At 44.5% G+C, this 19,430-nt stretch overlaps 1 protein-coding gene across 3 annotated transcripts in view; it reads right to left on the bottom strand.

The window, feature by feature from the left end:
- The window catches only part of golgb1 (golgin B1), a 66,118-nt gene extending 48,825 nt beyond the window's left edge, over positions 1–17,293 (bottom strand). For 2 of the 3 annotated variants that reach the window (XM_059654524.1, XM_059654525.1), the window contains exons 1-7: positions 17,145–17,293; positions 10,034–10,142; positions 8,834–8,986; positions 7,576–7,731; positions 2,483–2,662; positions 2,035–2,157; positions 96–209 (exon numbers count right to left, since the gene is read on the bottom strand). In XM_059654524.1, the coding sequence (XP_059510507.1) occupies positions 96–209; positions 2,035–2,157; positions 2,483–2,662; positions 7,576–7,731; positions 8,834–8,986; positions 10,034–10,142; positions 17,145–17,290 (981 nt within the window). In that variant the 5' untranslated portion in view covers positions 17,291–17,293. Of the gene's footprint in view, positions 1–95; positions 210–2,034; positions 2,158–2,482; positions 2,663–7,575; positions 7,732–8,833; positions 8,987–10,033; positions 10,143–17,072 lie in introns of all 3 variants that reach the window. The other variant, XM_059654526.1, reaches the window with a different exon arrangement.
- Positions 17,294–19,430: the final 2,137 nt, after the last annotated feature.

The raw sequence follows: 19,430 nt of genomic DNA, 5'->3' as shown, positions 1-19,430 counted from the left end.
TCTTTGCCGTTATATGTATGTGGATCTGTCCTGCACAATTATCCCAAGTTTCTTAATGAAAAAAGGAAAAGACTCTATTTAAATGGATCAGAAACCTGTTTTTTCTGATCACTATCATTCAGTTCCTGCTGTAACATCTCCACCACACGGGTCCGGCCCAGCAGTGCTTCCTCCTTCTCTTCCAGTTTTCTTTGTAATGATTTCACCATCTGCAAATAAATCAAAATACAGGATAGAGGAAACAATGAAAAACCTACAGAAAAAGTAGGAAGTGTACGGGAACACAACACGATCAGAAAGGAAACCAAAATACTGTAAATGCTGCAAATGTGGAAAAAGAACAAATTGATGCAAACCCTCAGATCAGACCTCCTCTATGCGCAAGAAAGATGCATTAGCATTGTGACAGCACTGGAGCTTTATAAAGACTGGAGAATGTTGACATGCAGCAATGCTTGAAGAGGAACCGAAAGGGAAGATGCAAAAACATGCACACACAACAGATACATACAAAGGCACTCACTGCAGATTCACAAGATATATGGACCTCATATGCATATAAGCAATTGTCAACATGCACATATGCTTCCATACACCAGGATTTTTAAAAAATGAATAAAGATCAGACTGCAGAGATCCACAGAATTTGGTTGACCCTTTCTTGTAATCCAGTCCACGAGTGTCTATCAACCTGGCCATTCTGAAAGTATTCATATCTATTGCAATCAGGTGGGGAAAAAGTGTATGGATCTGGGCTCATTATTAGCTACAAGGGAAGGTTCAAAAAAGACTTCAATTGCTTTCACTTGAGTGTCGGAGGCTGAGAGGTGACCTAAAGAGGTATATAAAATTATGAGAGGCATGGATAGGGTGGATAGTCGGAGTATTTCCCAGGGTAGAAATGGCAAATACTAGGGGACATATGTTTATGGTGAGAGGGGAAAGGTTTGAGGGAGATATGTGAGGGAAGTCCTTTTTACACAGAGGGTGGCAGGTGCCTGAAGCACACTACCACAGAAGGCTGTAAAAGCAGATACTTTAGAAATGCTTAAGAGGCAATCAGATGGAGACATCAACAGGCATGGAATAGAAGGATATTGACCATGTGCAGGCAGACAGGATTAATTTGGAATAGCATCATGGTCAGCCCCAAAATTCCTGGGCTGTGCAGTTCTATATTCTCAGTATATTTAGACTATCTTATTGTTTTGTGTTCTCAACATACTCCCAAAACTCTATGCCTCAGTAATAACTTGATCACAACGATTAGATGCTTTTGGAGCAAGATAAATTACTTCAAAGTCATTTGCAGCTTCTGCTGGATGACATCCTTTTATGTTATCCACTTACAATTGTTCACTATTCCATCTTTATAAATAAAATGATACACATAAAAATCTGTCACATCTCAGCCCATCTACATAAATATTCAGGGCTTTCTGAGGATGGTTATGCTTCAGTTGTGGTTCTGTGGTCATACTGTCGGCTCAAACTACAAGGCTGTGGGTCCAACTGACACCATAGACTTCAGCACATAATCTCGCGTGATACTTCATTGGAGAAGGCAGTGCTATCTTCTGGGTTAGACATTAATTGAGGACCTTAGCACCATCTCAATTTGGCATTTAAGATTCCTTGGCAATATTTTAAAGAATAAGCGAGTTATCTCTGTAGTCCTGGTCAATATCTATTCTTTAACTAATGTGATCGAATGAGATGATCTGAACATTACTGTTTGTAGGAGTTTGCTTTGAGAGATTGGTTCCTTCATTACAACAGTGACAGAACTTCATCAGCATAAAAACAAAGAACTCCAGATTCTGGAAATCCAAAACAAAAACTGGAAGTGCTGGAGAAATGAAGCAACATCTAGAGTGAGAAAAACAGAGTTAACGTTGAGTGCAATGACCCTTTGATGAATATTTCTATTCAGCGCCATCTCTCAATCTATTCAGTTTGTCATCAGTTCCATCAGACTTTCATGACCCTATCAGTGATCCATTGTTAATTTATTACTAGCCCTGCAACACTTACTTGCTGCAATTCTTTGTTTATTTCAGATCCAGATGCCAGCTGCATGAGCTCTTCCTCATGTTTCTGAATGTGCTCTTGGAATCGTGCATCCTTTTCAAGAATGACGTCTTGAACAGAACGGAGCTGTAGTTACAAAACAGGCATACATAAGTTGGCTTGCAGACGGATTCAGCTACAAGCCTCTAGGATCTGTCACCAAAGTTCAATGTGAAATTAGTCTGTATGTTTCTGTTTGATTATTTCTACATTGTATTGCTTCAAATTCTGTAAACTTTCATACTAAATTGCTAGTCTTATTTACAAGATTCACATGAAAGCAGATAGGGATTGGCGTAAACCCATATACCAATGCTGTATTTGTCCTGTGTGTTTCATGCGTCAAAGCATGAAATCTTCATCTAAACCATGCTGTCCTTGTTCATCTATCACAGAAAACCATTCTCTTTACCTGCTGTGCATGTTCAGTCTCTTTCTGCTTCAGAAGTTCATTGGTAGCTTGAAGTTGGTCCTTTGTACTATCTAGAGCTGTCTGCAGGATCCTACAGTTCTCCTCCTGCTGATCAAGTTGATTCTTAAGCGTCTTGATTTCATCTTGCTGCTCAGATGAGGAGCTTTGTATTACATGCACCTGTCCACGGAATTTCAGGAAGAAAACAATACAATGTAATCGAGGTTGGCTCTCTAGTTGATGGAAGAATGTAGCAAGTTAGAAGCTGGTTTGATCAAATATGAAACACAGAACCACAGAAATTAGACCACATCACTAAACTGGCTCTAATATTGCACAAAATTGGCAATTTTACTCAAGAAGAGCAATAAAGTATTAATAGTTCAAGGTTGTTACTACTGTGGAAATTGAATGCAAATCATTAAAACCTTTAGCCTGTCAGCAAAATTATGCTCTATATATATTGGGTTAGTTTGCTTGAACAGTCAAGAGGGAATTTAATGCTGTTTCTCATGGAAATGTATAAAAAAAAAGTGCCATTCAGAAGAGAAGCCCATTCAGCCCTTTGAGCCTAGTCTGCTATTCAATCTGATCATGGCTTCAGAACACAGAACATGGAACTGTACAGCACAGAAATGGGCCCTCTGGCCCACAGTGTGGTGCCAAACATGAAATCTAATTCAAGTAATCCCTTCTGCCGGTCCATGGGCCATTTTCCTCTATTCCTTGCATATTCATGTGGTTATCAAAAAGTCTCTTAAATGCCCTTATCTTGTCTGCCTCCACCACCACACCTGGCAGTGTGTTCCAGACGGGCTACCACTCTCTGCATAAAAAGCTTGCCCCCCACATCATCTTTGAACTTTCCCCCCTCTCATCTCAAATGCACACCCCCTAGTTTTGGACATTTCAACTCTAGGAAAAAGATTCTCACTGTCAATTCTATCTATGCATCTCATAATTTTATAGGCTTCCATCAAGTCTCTCCTCAGCCTCTCCTGCTTCAGAGAGAACAACCCAAGTTTTTCCAAAGATAGCAAGAACTGCAGATGCTAGGGTCAGAGACAACACAGCGTGGAGCTGGAGGAGATTATAAAACTGATGAATTCCATGCTGAGGCCATCGGGCAGTAGGCTCCCCAGATGGAATATGAGGGGCTGCTCCTCCAGTTTCCGGGTGGTGTCTTGTGACACTGGAGGAGGCCCAGGATGGACACATCACACAGGGAATGGAGTGGGAGGGGGAGTTAAAATGGTTGGCGACTGGAAGATGTTATTGTTTGTTGCATACAGAGAACAGATGCTCTACGAAATGGTCTGAGTCTACGCTTGGTCTCACCAATAATAGGAGGCCACATCGGGAGGAGTGGACAAAGTTGACAGTTGTGCAGGGGAACCCCTATCTGATATGGAAAGCTTGTTTTGTGCCCTGAATTTGGGGGGGGGGGGGGGGGGGGGGAAAGACGTCAGGACAGGTGTAGCACTTCCTGCAGCTGCAGGGAAAGGCGTCGGGGTGGTGGTGTTAGTGGGGAGTGTGGAGCAGACGAGAGAGTGACAGAGTGAGCAGTACCTACAAAAGGCAGATAGGGTGGAGAGGGAAATATCTCTTTGGTTCTGGGGTCAGATTTTAGGTGGCAGAAGTAGTGGAGAACAATACACTGAATGCAGATATTGGCGGGCATATGTGAGAACAAGGCGGATTCTGTCTTGATTTTTGTTGAGGAGGGGGAGTTGTGTCAGGGCAGAAGTGTGGAAAATGCTAGAGATGAGGTTGAGGGCATCTTCATTCAACAGAGGGGGTGGGGTGGGGTGGGGTGGGGTTGAGGACACAGGTGGTGGGGGCGGGGGGGGGGGTTACATTCCTGGAACTAGGAGGACATCTGAGATGTTCGGGAGTGGAACACCTCACCTTGGGAGCAGATGCGGTGGAGGCAGAGGAATTAGGAGTATGGGATCACATTCTTGCAGGAGGGTGGGTGGGAGGAGGAGGTGTAGTCCAGGTAGCTGTGGGACTTGGTGGGCTTGAAATGGAAGTTTTTCTAGCGTCTCCTTATAGTTCACACCCTCAAATCCAGGCAGCATCCTGGTAAACTTTCTGCACCCTCTCCAAAGCCTCCCTGTAACGTGGCTACTAGAACTGAACTCAATACTCTTAAGTGTGGCCTAACTGAGTCCATATAAAGCTGCAACATGACATCCTGACTCTTGTTCTCAATACCCCGTCCAATAAAGGCTAGCACGCCATATACCTTTTTTACCACCCCACCTACATGCATGGCCACTTTCAGGGAGCTATGGAATTGAGCCCCAAGATCCCTCTGTACATCAATGCTGTTCAGTGTCCTGCCATTAACTGTACACTTTTCCTTAATATTTAATCTCCCAGAGTGCAGCACCTCACACTTACCCAGAATAAGATCATATTCCAGCCAAATCTGCAACAGATCTATATCCCACTGTATTCCTTGACAACGTTCTACACTATGCACAACTCCATTGGTCTTTGTATCGTCTTAAGGCTTATTAACTCACCCATCTTCATTTTCATCCAAGTCATTTATATATTATCACAAACAGCAAAAGGTACCAGTATGGATCCCTGTGGAACACCACTAGTCACAGAACTCCACCTGGAAAACACCTTTCCACCACTATCTTCTGCCTTTTACGGGCAAGCCAATTCTGAATCTGTGCAGCCAAGTCACCGTGGGTCCCATTTACCTTCATCTTCTGAGTAAGCCTACAATGAGGGGACTTTTTGAAAGCCTTACTAAAATCCAAACATTCAATGTTTGGCTTCAATTGCACTCTGTGAAAGAATTCCACAGGCTCACCCCGCTCTGGGTGAGGAAATTCCTAATCTGAATCTAAATGGCCTGCATTGTATGCTTAGACTGTGACCCCCTGGTTCTGGACTCTCTGATCAGTGGCAATATCTTTCTTGCGTTTACCATGCCTCATCTTGTAAAAATGTTATGGATTTCTATGAGTTACCACTAGTTCTTCTAAACACCATTGAATCGCACCCACATTACTCATCCTCAACGAGGTTTTCTGGAACTGTATTGAGGAAGTTTTACTCCATATCCATTTTTTAAAAGTCATGTCACATTCCAAATTACTTCATAGAACCTTAATAAGAAAAATCAGATGCTGATAAAGTGATATTAGGGGAGATAGCCAAAATCTTGGTCAAAACAGAACTTAGAAGACACAGAAAGAAACAGAGAAGTTTAAAAAAGGAATTCCAGAGCTAAAAAGTCTCATCAGCTGAAACTGTGATCTAAATTGTAACCAAAAGAACAGAGCTCAAAATCAGGGATGAAAAAACTAACAAAAATAAGACAGTGCAAAAATTGCAATATTGTGGAGTTTGGAGGAGCTCAGGGAAATAGTGAGCTATGCTGCCTTTTGAAAAGAAAACTAAACAGGATATTGTTGTGTCAAAGTCATTCCACCTAATACTTGATAATGGCTCAATTGGTGAAAGGAGCTTTAACTCACATATGGCAGCTAATTTCAAACCTTCCCAGGTACTACTCAAAAACCAGTGGCTAAAATTACAGTGGATCAGCAAAGCCTAACAGACTGCAAATAGAACAGAATTCAAAAGACTATAATCAGATCAAAGCAGGTCAGCTTTAGAGATTAAAAAGAAAAACTGGTCACTCTGATTCTACCTTTACTTTTGTTATTTTAGACACTGACTTTCAGTAATTGGAAAACTATGACAGGTCCAGCTGTAGTCTTTGATGATCAGCTGCAGGTTATTGTCAGTGTGATTAGCTTTGCTAGCCTCAGGTGACTGAAAATTAGAACTCTTTCCAATTAACTCCAGTTACGAGTTGGATACTTCACCTTGGGTGTTTCCTGAACTCTGTGCTGGAAATAGTATCAGAGATAATGGGAACTGCAGATGCTGGAGATTCCAAGATAATAAAATGTGAGGCTGGATGAACACAGCAGGCCAAGCAGCATCTCAGGAGCACAAAAGCTGACGTTTCGGGCCTAGACCCTTCATCAGAGAGGGGGATGGGGGGAGGGAACTGGAATAAATAGGGAGAGAGGGGGAGGCGGACCGAAGATGGAGAGTAAAGAAGATAGGTGGAGAGAGTGTAGGTGGGGAGGTAGGGAGGGGATAGGTCAGTCCAGGGAAGATGGACAGGTCAAGGAGGTGGGATGAGGTTAGTAGGTAGCGGGGGGTGCGGCTTGGGGTGGGAGGAAGGGATGGGTGAGAGGAAGAACCGGTTAGGGAGGCAGAGACAGGTTGGACTGGTTTTGGGATGCAGTGGGTGGGGAAGAGCTGGGCTGGTTGTGTGGTGCAGTGGGGGGAGGGGACGAACTGGGCTGGTTGAGGGATGCAGTAGGGGAAGGGGAGATTTTGAAACTGGTGAAGTCCACATTGATACCATTAGGCTGCAGGGTTCCCAGGCGGAATATGAGTCGCTGTTCCTGCAACCTTCGGGTGGCATCATTGTGGCACTGCAGGAGGCCCATGATGGACATGTCATCAAGAGAATGGGAGGGGGAGTGGAAATGGTTTGCGACTGGGAGGTGCAGTTGTTTGTTGCGAACTGAGCGGAGGTGTTCTGCAAAGCGGTCCCCAAGCCTCCGCTTGGTTTCCCCAATGTAGAGGCAGCCGCACCGGGTACAGTGGATGCAGTATACCACATTGGCAGATGTCACATTTTGTGCTCCTGAGATGCTGCTTGGCCTGCTGTGTTCATCCAGCCTCACATTTTATTATCTGTGCTGGAAAGCTGCCTGTATAAAGTTACAGGGACTGCGTGCCAGCAAGCAATGAAGATGGGCACTGCAAAGCAACAATGGTCACTTGGCATCCCTTCATTACAAATTTCTGATCTGCTTTTTTTCCACTTGTTCATTAGTGAATAGGATCCTGCATTGTGTGTTCTGGCGTTAAACCTAAAGATTCCTTAATACAGTCACCAACATCAAAAACTGCAATTGGCTTATGATGTTTCAAACCAGGTGCACACAATTACTCAGGCAAATGTTTTGAGCTAAGTAGTTGAAATCCTTAAGGACATACTCTGAAATACAACCACTTGCTTGAGTCTATCTGTTTCTTACCTCAGTGGTACGTTCCTCTGTCTTTTCTGGCTGTGACGAGGGTATGCGTAATGTTTGTTTCTGTAGTTCCTCAATCCGGGCATTTAATGAGACAACCTTTGCTTTTGCCTGCAGTTTTAGTTTTGCCAATTTGGCATCAAACAGCTCCTTCTCCTCCTGTGAAATAACCACACACTCTCTGTTATCAAACTGCGCACTCAAAATGACCCTCCGATGCTTTGATCAGCAAAGTACCAGCTTGTGTAGAATCAGGGTCATTTATACCAAAATTGGAATTAAAAAGTGGAACAAAAGCTAAGCTGCTGGAAAAGCTCAGTAGTTCTGACAGCATCAATGAAGGGAAAAACAGAATTAATGTTTTGGGTCCAGTGACCCTTCCTCAGAAAGTGCCGACCCGACCAGACCCGACCCGACCCAAAAGGTTAACTCTATTCTTTCCTCCACAGATGCTGCCAGACCTGCTGAGCTTTTCCAGCAACTTTGGTTTTGTTCCTGATTTACAGCATCTGCAGTTCTTTCAGTTTTTACGTGGGAATTAAAAAATGTAGGGTTGGGTTCTGCTCTAAGCCATATTTACTCACAAATGTGCCTGCACATGCGGGCAAACATTAATATGCATAGGTTTGATCTCTATTTCAAGAGGGATTTTAAGGCATTGGAGAATGTGTGAAAAAGATTTATAAAGATTGATAGTAGAATTGAGATGTTATACCCATAGCAAAAGAAGGCTATATGCTGTAAAAAAAAAAAGCAAACACTGAGCAATAACTTGATCAAGGTCTTTAAAATTACAAATTAATTTGATAGAGTAGGTTTAGAGATGTTCCCACATGTGAGAGAGACTAAAAAAAGCAGGCATAAATATAAAGGTAGTCATTAATAAATCCTGTATGGAGTTCAGATGAAACTTAATTACTCAAACAGTGAGTGGTGAGATCAAGGACAGAATGCAAGTACAAAAATGCACCTCTTACTCACCTAATGAATGAGACTGTTTTGGCAAACAAAGGCTTGGAAGAAATTTAGAATATAGACTCAAGATTTAAACGTATATAAGGAAAGTAGGAGCTGAGAAAAAATGGAAATCAGTAAGAACTAAATTCAAAAAAACACACATAGAAGAAATTATTTTGCCTAGTAAAAAGGGATGTTTAGTATCATCGTCAGGTGGATCATAGAGAGTCTTCTTCAACAGGAAAATTCAGAGTGATAAATGGTACACCTCTCAAGCTGATCACAGTTAAGCTCCACAGCTCACCTTAATTGTGATCTCTTTACTCTGAAGCTGCAAGTCTTTCTCACGTATGAGTTCTTTGAGCTGAACCACAAGCTGCTCAGTCTGTGCCAGACGCTCCGACACATCCTCTGATGCCTTAGCACAGGCCTCCACCTCTGGCTGCTGATTGGTCTCCTGCACAATGCAAATAAAGTGGCAGAAAAGGCCAGCATTCACTCAACAGTTTAACCCATTTACATTTGTTTTAGCAAGAGATTCTCCATAACAGAATATGTGCTTTAAGGTTTCACGTAACATCCAGCAAATGTTAAACACCATCTGAAAAACTGTGCATTTAACACGCAAGCAGGGCACTAGCAGGTATATCTGGCAATGTAACGCAAAATACCACAGAACTCTGAAACAAAAACAGGAAATATACAACAATGTGGAAGTATGTGAGGAGAGTGAAGTAGTTAACACTTCATGTTGGACACTTTCATCAGAATTGAGGGATACTTCTCCCAAGCTGAAGAAGATATTTAGGGCAGAAAGAAATCTGGTGATAGTGACAGAAAAACACAAAGTGCTGGAAAAACTTAGCAGGTTTGGCAACATCTGTGGAGAGAGTATGTCAGAGATTTGAGATAAGACCATAAGACATAGGAATGGAAGGAAGGCCATTCGGCCCATCGAGTCCACTCCACCATTTAAATCATGGCTGATGGACATTTCAACTCCACTTCCCTGCACTCTCCCCGTAGCCCTTGATTCCTTGTGAGATCAAGAATTTGTCGATCTCTGCCTTGAAGGCATCTAACGTCCCAGCCTCCACTGCACTCTGTGGCAATGAATTCCACAAGCCCACCACTCTCTGGCTAAAGAAATGTCATCTCATTTCTGTTTTAAATTTACCCCCTCTAATTTTAAGGCTGTGCCCACAGGTCCTAGTCTCCCCACCTAACGGAAACAACTTCCCAGCGTCCACCCCAAGATCAATGATTCTTGTCCAGGGACAGTGACACTTAGTTAAAACAGCAAGTGTAAATACTTCAACTATTCACATTCAACCACTATTGTTAGGCCCATGTTAATATTAAAAATCAGTTTCAGTAACTAACTGAAGAAAACTTGCAAACTAGACAATCAAATAGCAAACGAAAGTTGGTAAAGGTAAACGTGAGATGAAGCACTTTGATAGCAAAAGTAGAAAGACGTATAGGACCCTTGTATGTAACTCACCACTTCCTGAGAAACACTGGTCCCATCTCCACTATCATCCCCTGAAAGATCCTGCAGCACGGTGTTGACACCCTTTGCCAGGTCTGACAGACGGCTCAGCATGGTGGAACTGCTCATGGGGCAAGAAAATACAATGTTAGACTATTCTCCTATTAAGATGAAAAGTTGAAAAGGGGAGGAGGGACAGGCTGTAAATCAGCAAGTTGTGGATAAGGGGGCACCAAAACTTGGAATTGTAATAGGAAAGAAAGCAAGAAGAACAAAAAGAGCCTTGATCTTGTTTTAAACACTGATGGGATGCGTATACAGAAAGTTATGATCTGGACAGTACTGTTGTAAAGGGTGTCAAAGCTGATTCAACAGTATCTTTCAAAAGGATAAATGCTTAAAGAAGACGACATTTGCAGGCCAATGAAGGAAATAAATATAGCAGTGGCACTATTTGGAACACTCCCTCAGGAAGCCTCTTCTCACATTATTTAACTCTATTATAGACTGGATAGTCAATGTGTAGGAGGAATGAGAGAACAGTTAAGTGGCATACCAATCAAGGATTGATTAAACAGAGACAAGAAAAGTTACAACAGGGGTGTAGTGAATGAGATATGTGAGACGTCAATTGCCAAAAGCCAATGCTAAACCAAAGCCACCTGCTTTGAAATGAAGGGACACAACCTTCACCAAATTGTGCAACTTACTTTACAACAACATGTACATGTAAAACAACTCAAGACATATCACTGGAAGATTATAAAACAAAGTATAACACCACATCACATAAGAAACTATAAGGACTGATGACCAAACATTTGGTCACAGAGGAGTGAATTAAAGAAGGAAAATGAGGTAGATAGGTGAAGAGATATAGGAAGTGAATTCCACATTTTAGGGTCCAGACAACGAAAGGCAGAGACATCATTGGTAGAGTGATTAAAATCAAGGTGCTTAAGAGATGCAAATTAGAGGAGTGCATATTTTGTTTGGTTAAGGTTATAACAAGGCCCTCATTAAAGGGGAAACACTTCACCATATTAGAATAAAAATCTAGAGCTATCTCCAAAAGAGCTGCAGATCCAAGGGTTCAATTGAAATGTTCAACATTACGATCAATAGACTTTAATTAGCTAAATAAATTGAGGGACAAGTCACAAAGCCATGTAAACTCAGCTATGACCTAACTCAATGCTAGAACAGATTTAAGCAGTTGAGTAACCTGTTCCTCTGCAATTTAAAGTACTGGCTTAACATTAAGTATTCAACAACAAATCAACATGGCAAAAAGATTCCAGAGTACATTTGCACAATTGTGTTTGGATTCATAGATCAAACAGATAATTCTAGCTGTATGTTAAACCAAAATAAAACTATTCCATTTTTTAAAAATTCAGTCTTGGATTAGAACAAATCCTGAAGCCACTTTAAGAGCATGCATTAGCTCCTGCCCAACACTGTTCTAACGAGCCTTAGACGTAAAGAACAAAAGGTCATTGAGTTCAGATCCCTGCCCTCATATTTACTGCTGGCTGTTTACATCCTGGTTTCACTTAGTGACTATTGCCCAATCATCACAACCCATTAAAGTTAATGATCTAAGCAAGGCCTGAATGGCTGCAAAGAAAGCTCACGAAGCAGGTTTAGGAGCTGAATGTCGAGGATCTCGAGTTTACTTCTACAGCGATGTATCAAAGTGATAGAGAAAATCAGAGAATTAAACCTGGAAGTGAAAGGTAGTTCTGTAACTTCAACTCACGTTGGCAGAGCTTTACAGGGCAGCACGGTGGGTCAGCGATTAGTACTGCTACCTCACAGCGCCAGAGACCTGGCTTTGATTCCATCTCGGGTGATTGTCTGTATGGAGATTGCACATTTTTCCTGCATCTGTGTGGATCTCCTCTGGGTGATCCAGTTTTCTCCCAGAGCCCAAAGATGTGCAAGTTATGCAGACTGTGTGCTAAATTGCCCATAGTGTCCAGGGATGCATTGGCTAGGTAGGTTAGCCAGAGATGGGGTGCTCTTTGGAGGCTCAGTTTGGACTCAATAGGCCGAATGGCCTGCATCCACACTGTAGAGATTCTATGAAAGCTGGGTACAGATGCCAACGGGCAGGAGTGTAGAAGAATAATTATTTAACACATAGCAGCGAGTAGTTACATAACACTGATGATTACAATAACAAATACAGGAATAGTGATAGGTCATTCAGCCCATTTAGCATGTTCCTTGACTTGAATAGATAATTGGTCATTTGTACTCAAACTCCATTTAGCTGCTGTGACTCCAAAACAGTGAAGTTGAAGGGAACTAATGAAGTGATAAAATAAAAAGAGAAACTGAACAGTTCATTCAGCTAGAAAGGGTCATGGAATTTTTAAAAAAAACCAAGAGAAGGTGAATACAGTGATGGAAACACATGAAGTAAATTGACCAGTTAACACAACAAAATGGACACGTTGTAGAAAGAATAAGGAAATAAAAAAAACAGAAATTGCTGGAAAACTTCAGCAGACCTTGCAGCATCTGTGGAGAGAAAGCATAGTTAAGTGACTCCACTTCAGAATTGAAAGTTCACTGGACTGGAAACATTAACTGTGCTTTCTCTCCACTGATGCTGCTAGAACAGCTGAGCTTTTCCAGTAATTTCTGTTTTTGTTTCTGATTCCCAGCATCTGTAGTTCTTAGAGTTTTTTTCTTGTTTAGGAAAATCAAAGTAGTCAGTTAAGATTAAAAGCAAGAAGGACTGACGTAGGATGAACTCTTCTACAACAATACACTGTTATGGTTGTGTACTGTGGTTTATTACTTAGAAAATTGATCTGTGACGTCCTGTTTAGATAATGTGGTACTCGGGAACTCGCCTACAGTACAGGCTGAAGTTTGGGGATTCATAGGATTTGTTCTGCATTTAATCTGAGTAAATCATTTTCCAAGTGTTTAACTGCACTTTCAGTATCAAATGGAATACCACACCTGAGTTAATGATGCGAAGCAGTGACTATGACAATACTTAGATAAATTAATAAAGAAAATAGGCAGATTCAACAGTTAAGTGGCTTCAGCACAGATTAATGAGAGGTGATTCAATTTGATAGGAAAAGTAGAAACATGTATGGGACATGTTTCTATACAGGAGGCTCATACAGAATCATGTCCAATTCTGGTTTCCATTCTATAAAGGCAGAATCTCTGGAGAAAGTGAAAAAGAAATTAAGTAGTGCCAGAAAACACAGATTACAGGTTTCAGAAAGCATATGAAATATTGAACAGATTGGTTTTTTTGGAGATTGGAGATGGTAGACGTGGAATGTTTCAATTTGTGGAAGAACGTGAAACTGGGGAGTCACAAATAGAAGATGGTTGCAAGTAAATCCAAGTGAAGTAAGGAGAAATTATTTTACTCAGAGTGTGGTGATAACGTGGAACTCACTACCACAGCACGTGATTGAGATCGTTGGTTAGATGCGTTCAAAGGAAAACTGAATAAGTACTTGAGAGAAGCCAGAATAAAAAGATATGTTATGAGGATGTGATGAAATAACTGCAATTGGATAAGATTTGAGTAAAGTATAAAAACTAGAACAGAATAGCTGTTTGAATGGCCTGTCTCTATAATTTATGTTCTATGCAACTCTCTGAAGTAATCTAGAGACAAAGGGACAGAAATGCTAATATCACCAATATTTCAGTAAAAATTTCATGTTGTTATTTGTTCAGTTCTGTACTCAATGTTAAAACATATAATCAGCCTCCTCCAGTCCAAACTCTAGTTTCTTTGGGGTAATGAGAATAATAAAAAAAATCCAATGAGTTTTTAAAGTAAACTTTATAACTGTGTGAAACAGCTGCTGACCATACATGCAGAAAACAATTCAGTTAAATGTCTAAATAACAGATCTGGGCTTGTTTCCACTGGTGTATTGGCATAATTGTAATCTCTTCAGTTATCTACAATTAGTCAGCAAATCCCAATAATACTGAAAGTGCAGTTAAACCCTTGGAAAGTGATTCATTCAGATCAAATCCAGAACAAATCCTAAGGATCCCTAAACTTCAGCTTCTACTGCAGTCGAGTTCCTGAGTACCACAAACAGAAAGTCACAGATCCATTTTCTAAGTAATAAGCCACAATACAAAACCATAACAGGGTGTTCTTACAGAAACTTACATTCGAAAAAGTGGCAATTTGATCATGTCACACACACACAGTTTAACTTAACATCCAGGTGCTTCTTGACTGAGTATTTCAATGTTCAAGGTACAGTAGTTTTGTAGTGTGCAACATTAATGAAGCAGATGGGGTTATGTGAAATCTCCACTGCTCATTTTCCAGGTATCAGCTGACAAATTAGCAGATTTATCAATTTTGGTTTCATAACTTACTCAGATGTGAAATAAACTCATTACCTCTCTGGGTTTGGGGCCAGAACCACAAAAGAGACATTAAGGCTATTCCAATTCTCCAAAAACAAATACTATAATACAATAAACCTCGTACTTCATAACAGAACAGCAAAATACGAGAGCCTCTGCCACTGCAGACCGGCTTGCAAATATTTATGTTTCAGTCTCATTCAGGTGCTCTAGCTAAAACTGTAAACTGATTCCACAGCCTCTGGACACAAAAGAAGATCACGTTTCACCAAGTTTTCACAATGCTGATTGTCCTCTTGTGGAATTTGAGTTTTTACCCCTGTATCCAATTTCCAAGTTAGACAACCTATTCTTCATTCTCCAGTGCAAAGGGTTTGCCGACACTTCCGCCATCTACAAGCCGACCCCACCACCCAAGACATTTTTCCATCCCCACCCCTGTCTGCTTTCCGGAGAGACCACTCTCTCCGTGACTCCCTTGTTCGCTCCACACTGCCCTCCAACCCCACCATTGGGGAGCCAGCCCCTGCAACCGCAGGAAATGCTACACTTGCCCCCACACCTCCTCCCTCACCCCTATCCCAGGCCCCAAGATGACATTCCACAATAAGCAGAGGTTCACCTGCACATCTGCCAATGTGGTATACTGCATCCACTGTACCCGGTGTGGCTTCCTCTACATTGGGGAAACCAAGCGGAGGCTTGGAGACCGCTTTGCAGAACACCTCCGCTCAGTTCGCAACAAACAACTGCACCTCCCAGTCGCAAACCATTTCCACTCCCCCTCCCATTCTTTAGATGACATGTCCATCATGGGCCTCCTGCAGTGCCACAATGATGCCACCCGTAGGTTGCAGGAACAGCAACTCATATTCCGCCTGGGAACCCTGCAGCCTAATGGTATCAATGTGGACTTCACCAGTTTCAAAATCTCCCCTTCCCCAACTGCATCCCTAAACCAGCCCAGTTCGTCCCCTCCCCCCACTGCACCACACAACCAGCCCAGCTCTTCCCCTCCACCCACTGCATCCCAAAACCAGTCCAACCTGTCTCTGCCTCCCTAACCTGTTCTTCCTCTCACCCATCCCTTCCTCCCACCCCAAGCCGCACTCCCATCTACCTACTAACCTCATCCCACCTCCTTGACCTGTCCGTCTTCCCTAGACTGACATATCCCCTCCCTACCTCCCCACCTATACTCTCTCCACCTATCTTCTTTTCTCTCCATCTTCGGTCCAACGCCCCCTCTCTCCCTATTTATTCCAGAACCCTCACCCCATCCCCCTCTCTGAAGAAGTGTCTAGGCCCAAAACGTCAGCTTTTGTGCTCCTGAGATGCTGCTTGGCCTGCTGTGTTCATCCAGCCTCACGTTTTATTATCTTGGTCATAGGGGATGCCTGGTGATGAGGGAAGGCATGCAGTCAATAAATGTAAATTCAGGGCAGTGTTTTTTGACACTGAGCCTTGTGAAGGGGGGTTCATAGGACCCAAAATGTTAACTCTGCTTTCTCTCCACAGGTGCTGAGTTTTTCCAGCAATATGTGTTTTTGTTTGTGATTTCCAGCATCTGCAGTTGTTTAGTTTTTTATTTGTTCAGCTCCATATTAAAGCCAGTCTATAGATAAACCACTTAGAAATTGGGGAGCCAGTAGAATGCTCACACAATTGTGTCCTTTTATTATCCAAAAGAAAAGATCAGTATGTGTATTTCATGACTGCGGCACATCATCTCATCACCAAACTCTGACGTAAAACTCCCCAACCCACAGCCCCTGTATCTGAGTCCCCAACCACAGGTCCTAGTTTCAAGATGCACAACAGTACACCATGGCATCAGTATCTCACACTCCACCTGAAATCCCAGAAATGGCCAAGATTTGGGAGATAGCCAATCAGGTTCCACAGCCGTCCCCTTCCAAAGGCATTGGCAACGATAGTACACCCCTCCTCCCCCAACCAAAAATTTTAGCAATCAGGCACTCCACCCCTGCACCATCCCACCCCTCCCCAAGCTTTGGCAAATAGGGCCTCCTTTCCCCACGCACACACCCCCCCCCCGCAAAGCTTTGACAATCAGGGCCTCCTTTCCCCGACCCCCCTCCCAGCTTTGACAATCAGGGCCTCCTTTCCCCAACCCCCCTCCCAGCTTTGACAATCAGGGCCTCCTTTCCTCAGGGCCTCCTTTCCCCACCCCCCCCCCCAGCTTTGACAATCAGGGCCTCCTTTCCCCACCCCCCCCCCAGCTTTGACAATCAGGGCCTCCTTTCCCCACCCCCCCCCCCAGCTTTGACAATCAGGGCCTCCTTTCCCCACCCCCCCCCCCCAGCTTTGACAATCAGGGCCTCCTTTCCCCACCCCCCCCCCCCAGCTTTGACAATCAGGGCCTCCTTTCCCCACCCCCCCCCCCCAGCTTTGACAATCAGGGCCTCCTTTCCCCACCCCCCCCCAGCTTTGACAATCAGGGCCTCCTTTCCCCACCCCCCCCCAGCTTTGACAATCAGGGCCTCCTACTCCCCCACACCCCCCTCCAAGCTTTGACAGTCAGGGCCTCCTACTCCCCCACACCCCCCTCCAAGCTTTGACAATCAGGGCCTCCTACTCCCCCACAACCCCCTCCAAGTCCTGGCAATCAGGATTCCCCGAGTACTGGCAATACAGTAATCAACCTCACCCTCGCCCCCTCCCATTCCAAATCGAGGCCTAAGCCCGGTGATCCTGCTGCCTCCCTTTCTCACGGTTCTACCTGGAGCCCGGCTGTGGGCCGCGGCAGGGAGTCTGCCCGAGTGGGGTGCACGGGACGGGACTGGCGCTGTCCCTCGTTCCGCGATCTCTCTCTGTCTTTGCCTCTGTCTCGGTCTCCGCCGATTTCACAGCCAGGAGCGGCCACATCAGCACCGCCAACCGGAACCAAAACTTACAGGGGTCGGGTGGAGCAGTTCCGGGAGCATCCCCATGGCAACCGCGAGGGTAAGGGAGAGCAGAGACAGTGGCTGAAAACCGAGGGTCGGCAAATGTGGGAAATAGGAACAAAGAGAAAATCACAAGAGCCAGAAAATACAGAGTTAAATTGTAAAAGAAAAAAAAGTTTCGAAAGTTAAAGGATGAACAATTAAGTGGAACAACTCAAAGACAGGGAGAGGAATGTAGGTCTCTCTCTCAGAACGATCCCTCAGCTTGTCGTGTCCTGTTGGAGAGACAGCCCCACCAGATTCAGAGGCTTGGTGATACACAGCAAAGAGGATATCGCCCCCGGGACTCCTCAACAAGTACTGCTCCTGACCCCCAGCAAGTTTCATGGTATTAGACTGAACATAACTTGATTTGAAGTGACTTATCGTTGACACATGTACCTAAGTGAAAGCAAGGTGTAGAGCTGGATGAACACAGCAGGCCAAGGAGCATCAGAGGAGCAGGAAACGTCAGCCATCCTGCTCCTAAGATGCTGCTTGGCCTGCTGTGTTCATCCAACTCCACACTTTGTTCAAACCTGCCTGCCCTGGTCGACCCATTGTCTCAGCCAGTTCCTGCCCCACCAAACTCATCTCCACCGATCTGGACTCCATTTTCTCCCCTTTGGTCCAGGAATTCCCCACCTACGTCCGTGACACCACCCACGCCCTCTACCTCCTCCAGGACTTACAATTCCCTGGCCCCCAACACCTCATTTTCACCATGGACGTCCAGTCCCTATACACCTGTATTCCGCATGCAGATGGCCTCAGGGCCCTCCGCTTCTTCCTGTCCCACAGGCCCTACCAATCCCCCTCCACCGACACCCTCATCCGCCTAGCCGAACTCGTCCTCACCCTCAACAGTTTCTCTTTCGATTCCTCCCACTTCCTACAGACTAAGGGGGTGGCCATGGGCACCCACATGGGCCCCAGCTATGCCTGCCTCTTTGTAGGTTACGTGGAACAGTCCATCTTCCGCACCTACACAGGCCCCAAACCCCACCTCTTCCTCCGTTACATTGATGACTGTGTCAGCGCCGCCTCTTGCTCCCCAGAGGAGCTTGAACAGTTCATCCACTTTACCAACACGTTCCACCCCAACCTCAAGTTCACTTGGGCCATCTCCAACACATCCCTCACCTTCCTGGACATCTTAGTCTCCATCTCAGGTAACCAGCTAGAAACTGATGTCCATTTCAAGCCCACTGACTACCACAGCTACCTAGAATACACCTCCTTTCACCCAGCCTCCTGCAAACATTCCATCCCCTATTCCCAATTCCTCCGCCTCCGCCGCATCTGCTCCCAGGATGAGGCATTCCTCTCCCGCACATCCCAGATGTCCAAGTTCTTCAAGGACCGCAACTTTCCCCCTGCAGTGGTCGAGAACGCCCTTGACCACGTCTCCCGCATTTCCCGCAACACATCCCTCACACCCCGCCCCCGCCACAACTGCCCCCAGAGGATCCCCCTCATCCTCACATACCACCCCACCAACCTCCGCATACAACGTATCATCCTCCGACACTTCCGCCATCTACAATCCGACCCTACCACCCAAGCCATTTTTCCGTCCCCACCGTTGTCTGCCTTCCAGAGAGACCACTCTCTCCACGACTCCCTTGTCCGCTCCATACTCCCCTCCAACCCCACCACACCTGGCACCTTCCCCTGCAACCGCAGGAAGTGCTACACTTGCCCCCACACCTCCTCCCTCACCCCCATCCCAGGATGACCTTCCATATCAAACAGATGTTCACCTGCACATCTGCCAATGTGGTATATTGTATCCATTGCACCCGGTATGGCTTCCTCTACATTGGGGAAACCAAGCGGAGGCTTGGGGGCCACTTTGCAGAACACCTCTGCTCAGTTTACAACAAACAACTGCACCTCCCAGTCGCGAACCATTTCAACTCCCCCTCCCATTCCTCAGACGACATGTCCATCATGGGCCTCCTGCAGTGCCACAATGATGCCACGCGAAGGTTGCAGGAACAGCAACTTATATTCCGCTTGGGAACCCTGCAGCCCAATGCTATCAACGTGGACTTCACAAGCTTCAAAATCTTCCCTTC

This window comes from Stegostoma tigrinum, chromosome 25 (genome assembly GCF_030684315.1).
Source record: "Stegostoma tigrinum isolate sSteTig4 chromosome 25, sSteTig4.hap1, whole genome shotgun sequence".
Classification (NCBI taxonomy): domain Eukaryota; kingdom Metazoa; phylum Chordata; class Chondrichthyes; order Orectolobiformes; family Stegostomatidae; genus Stegostoma; species Stegostoma tigrinum.
Note: the sequence above shows the minus strand (reverse complement) of the source record. Positions and strands in the feature narration are given on the sequence as shown.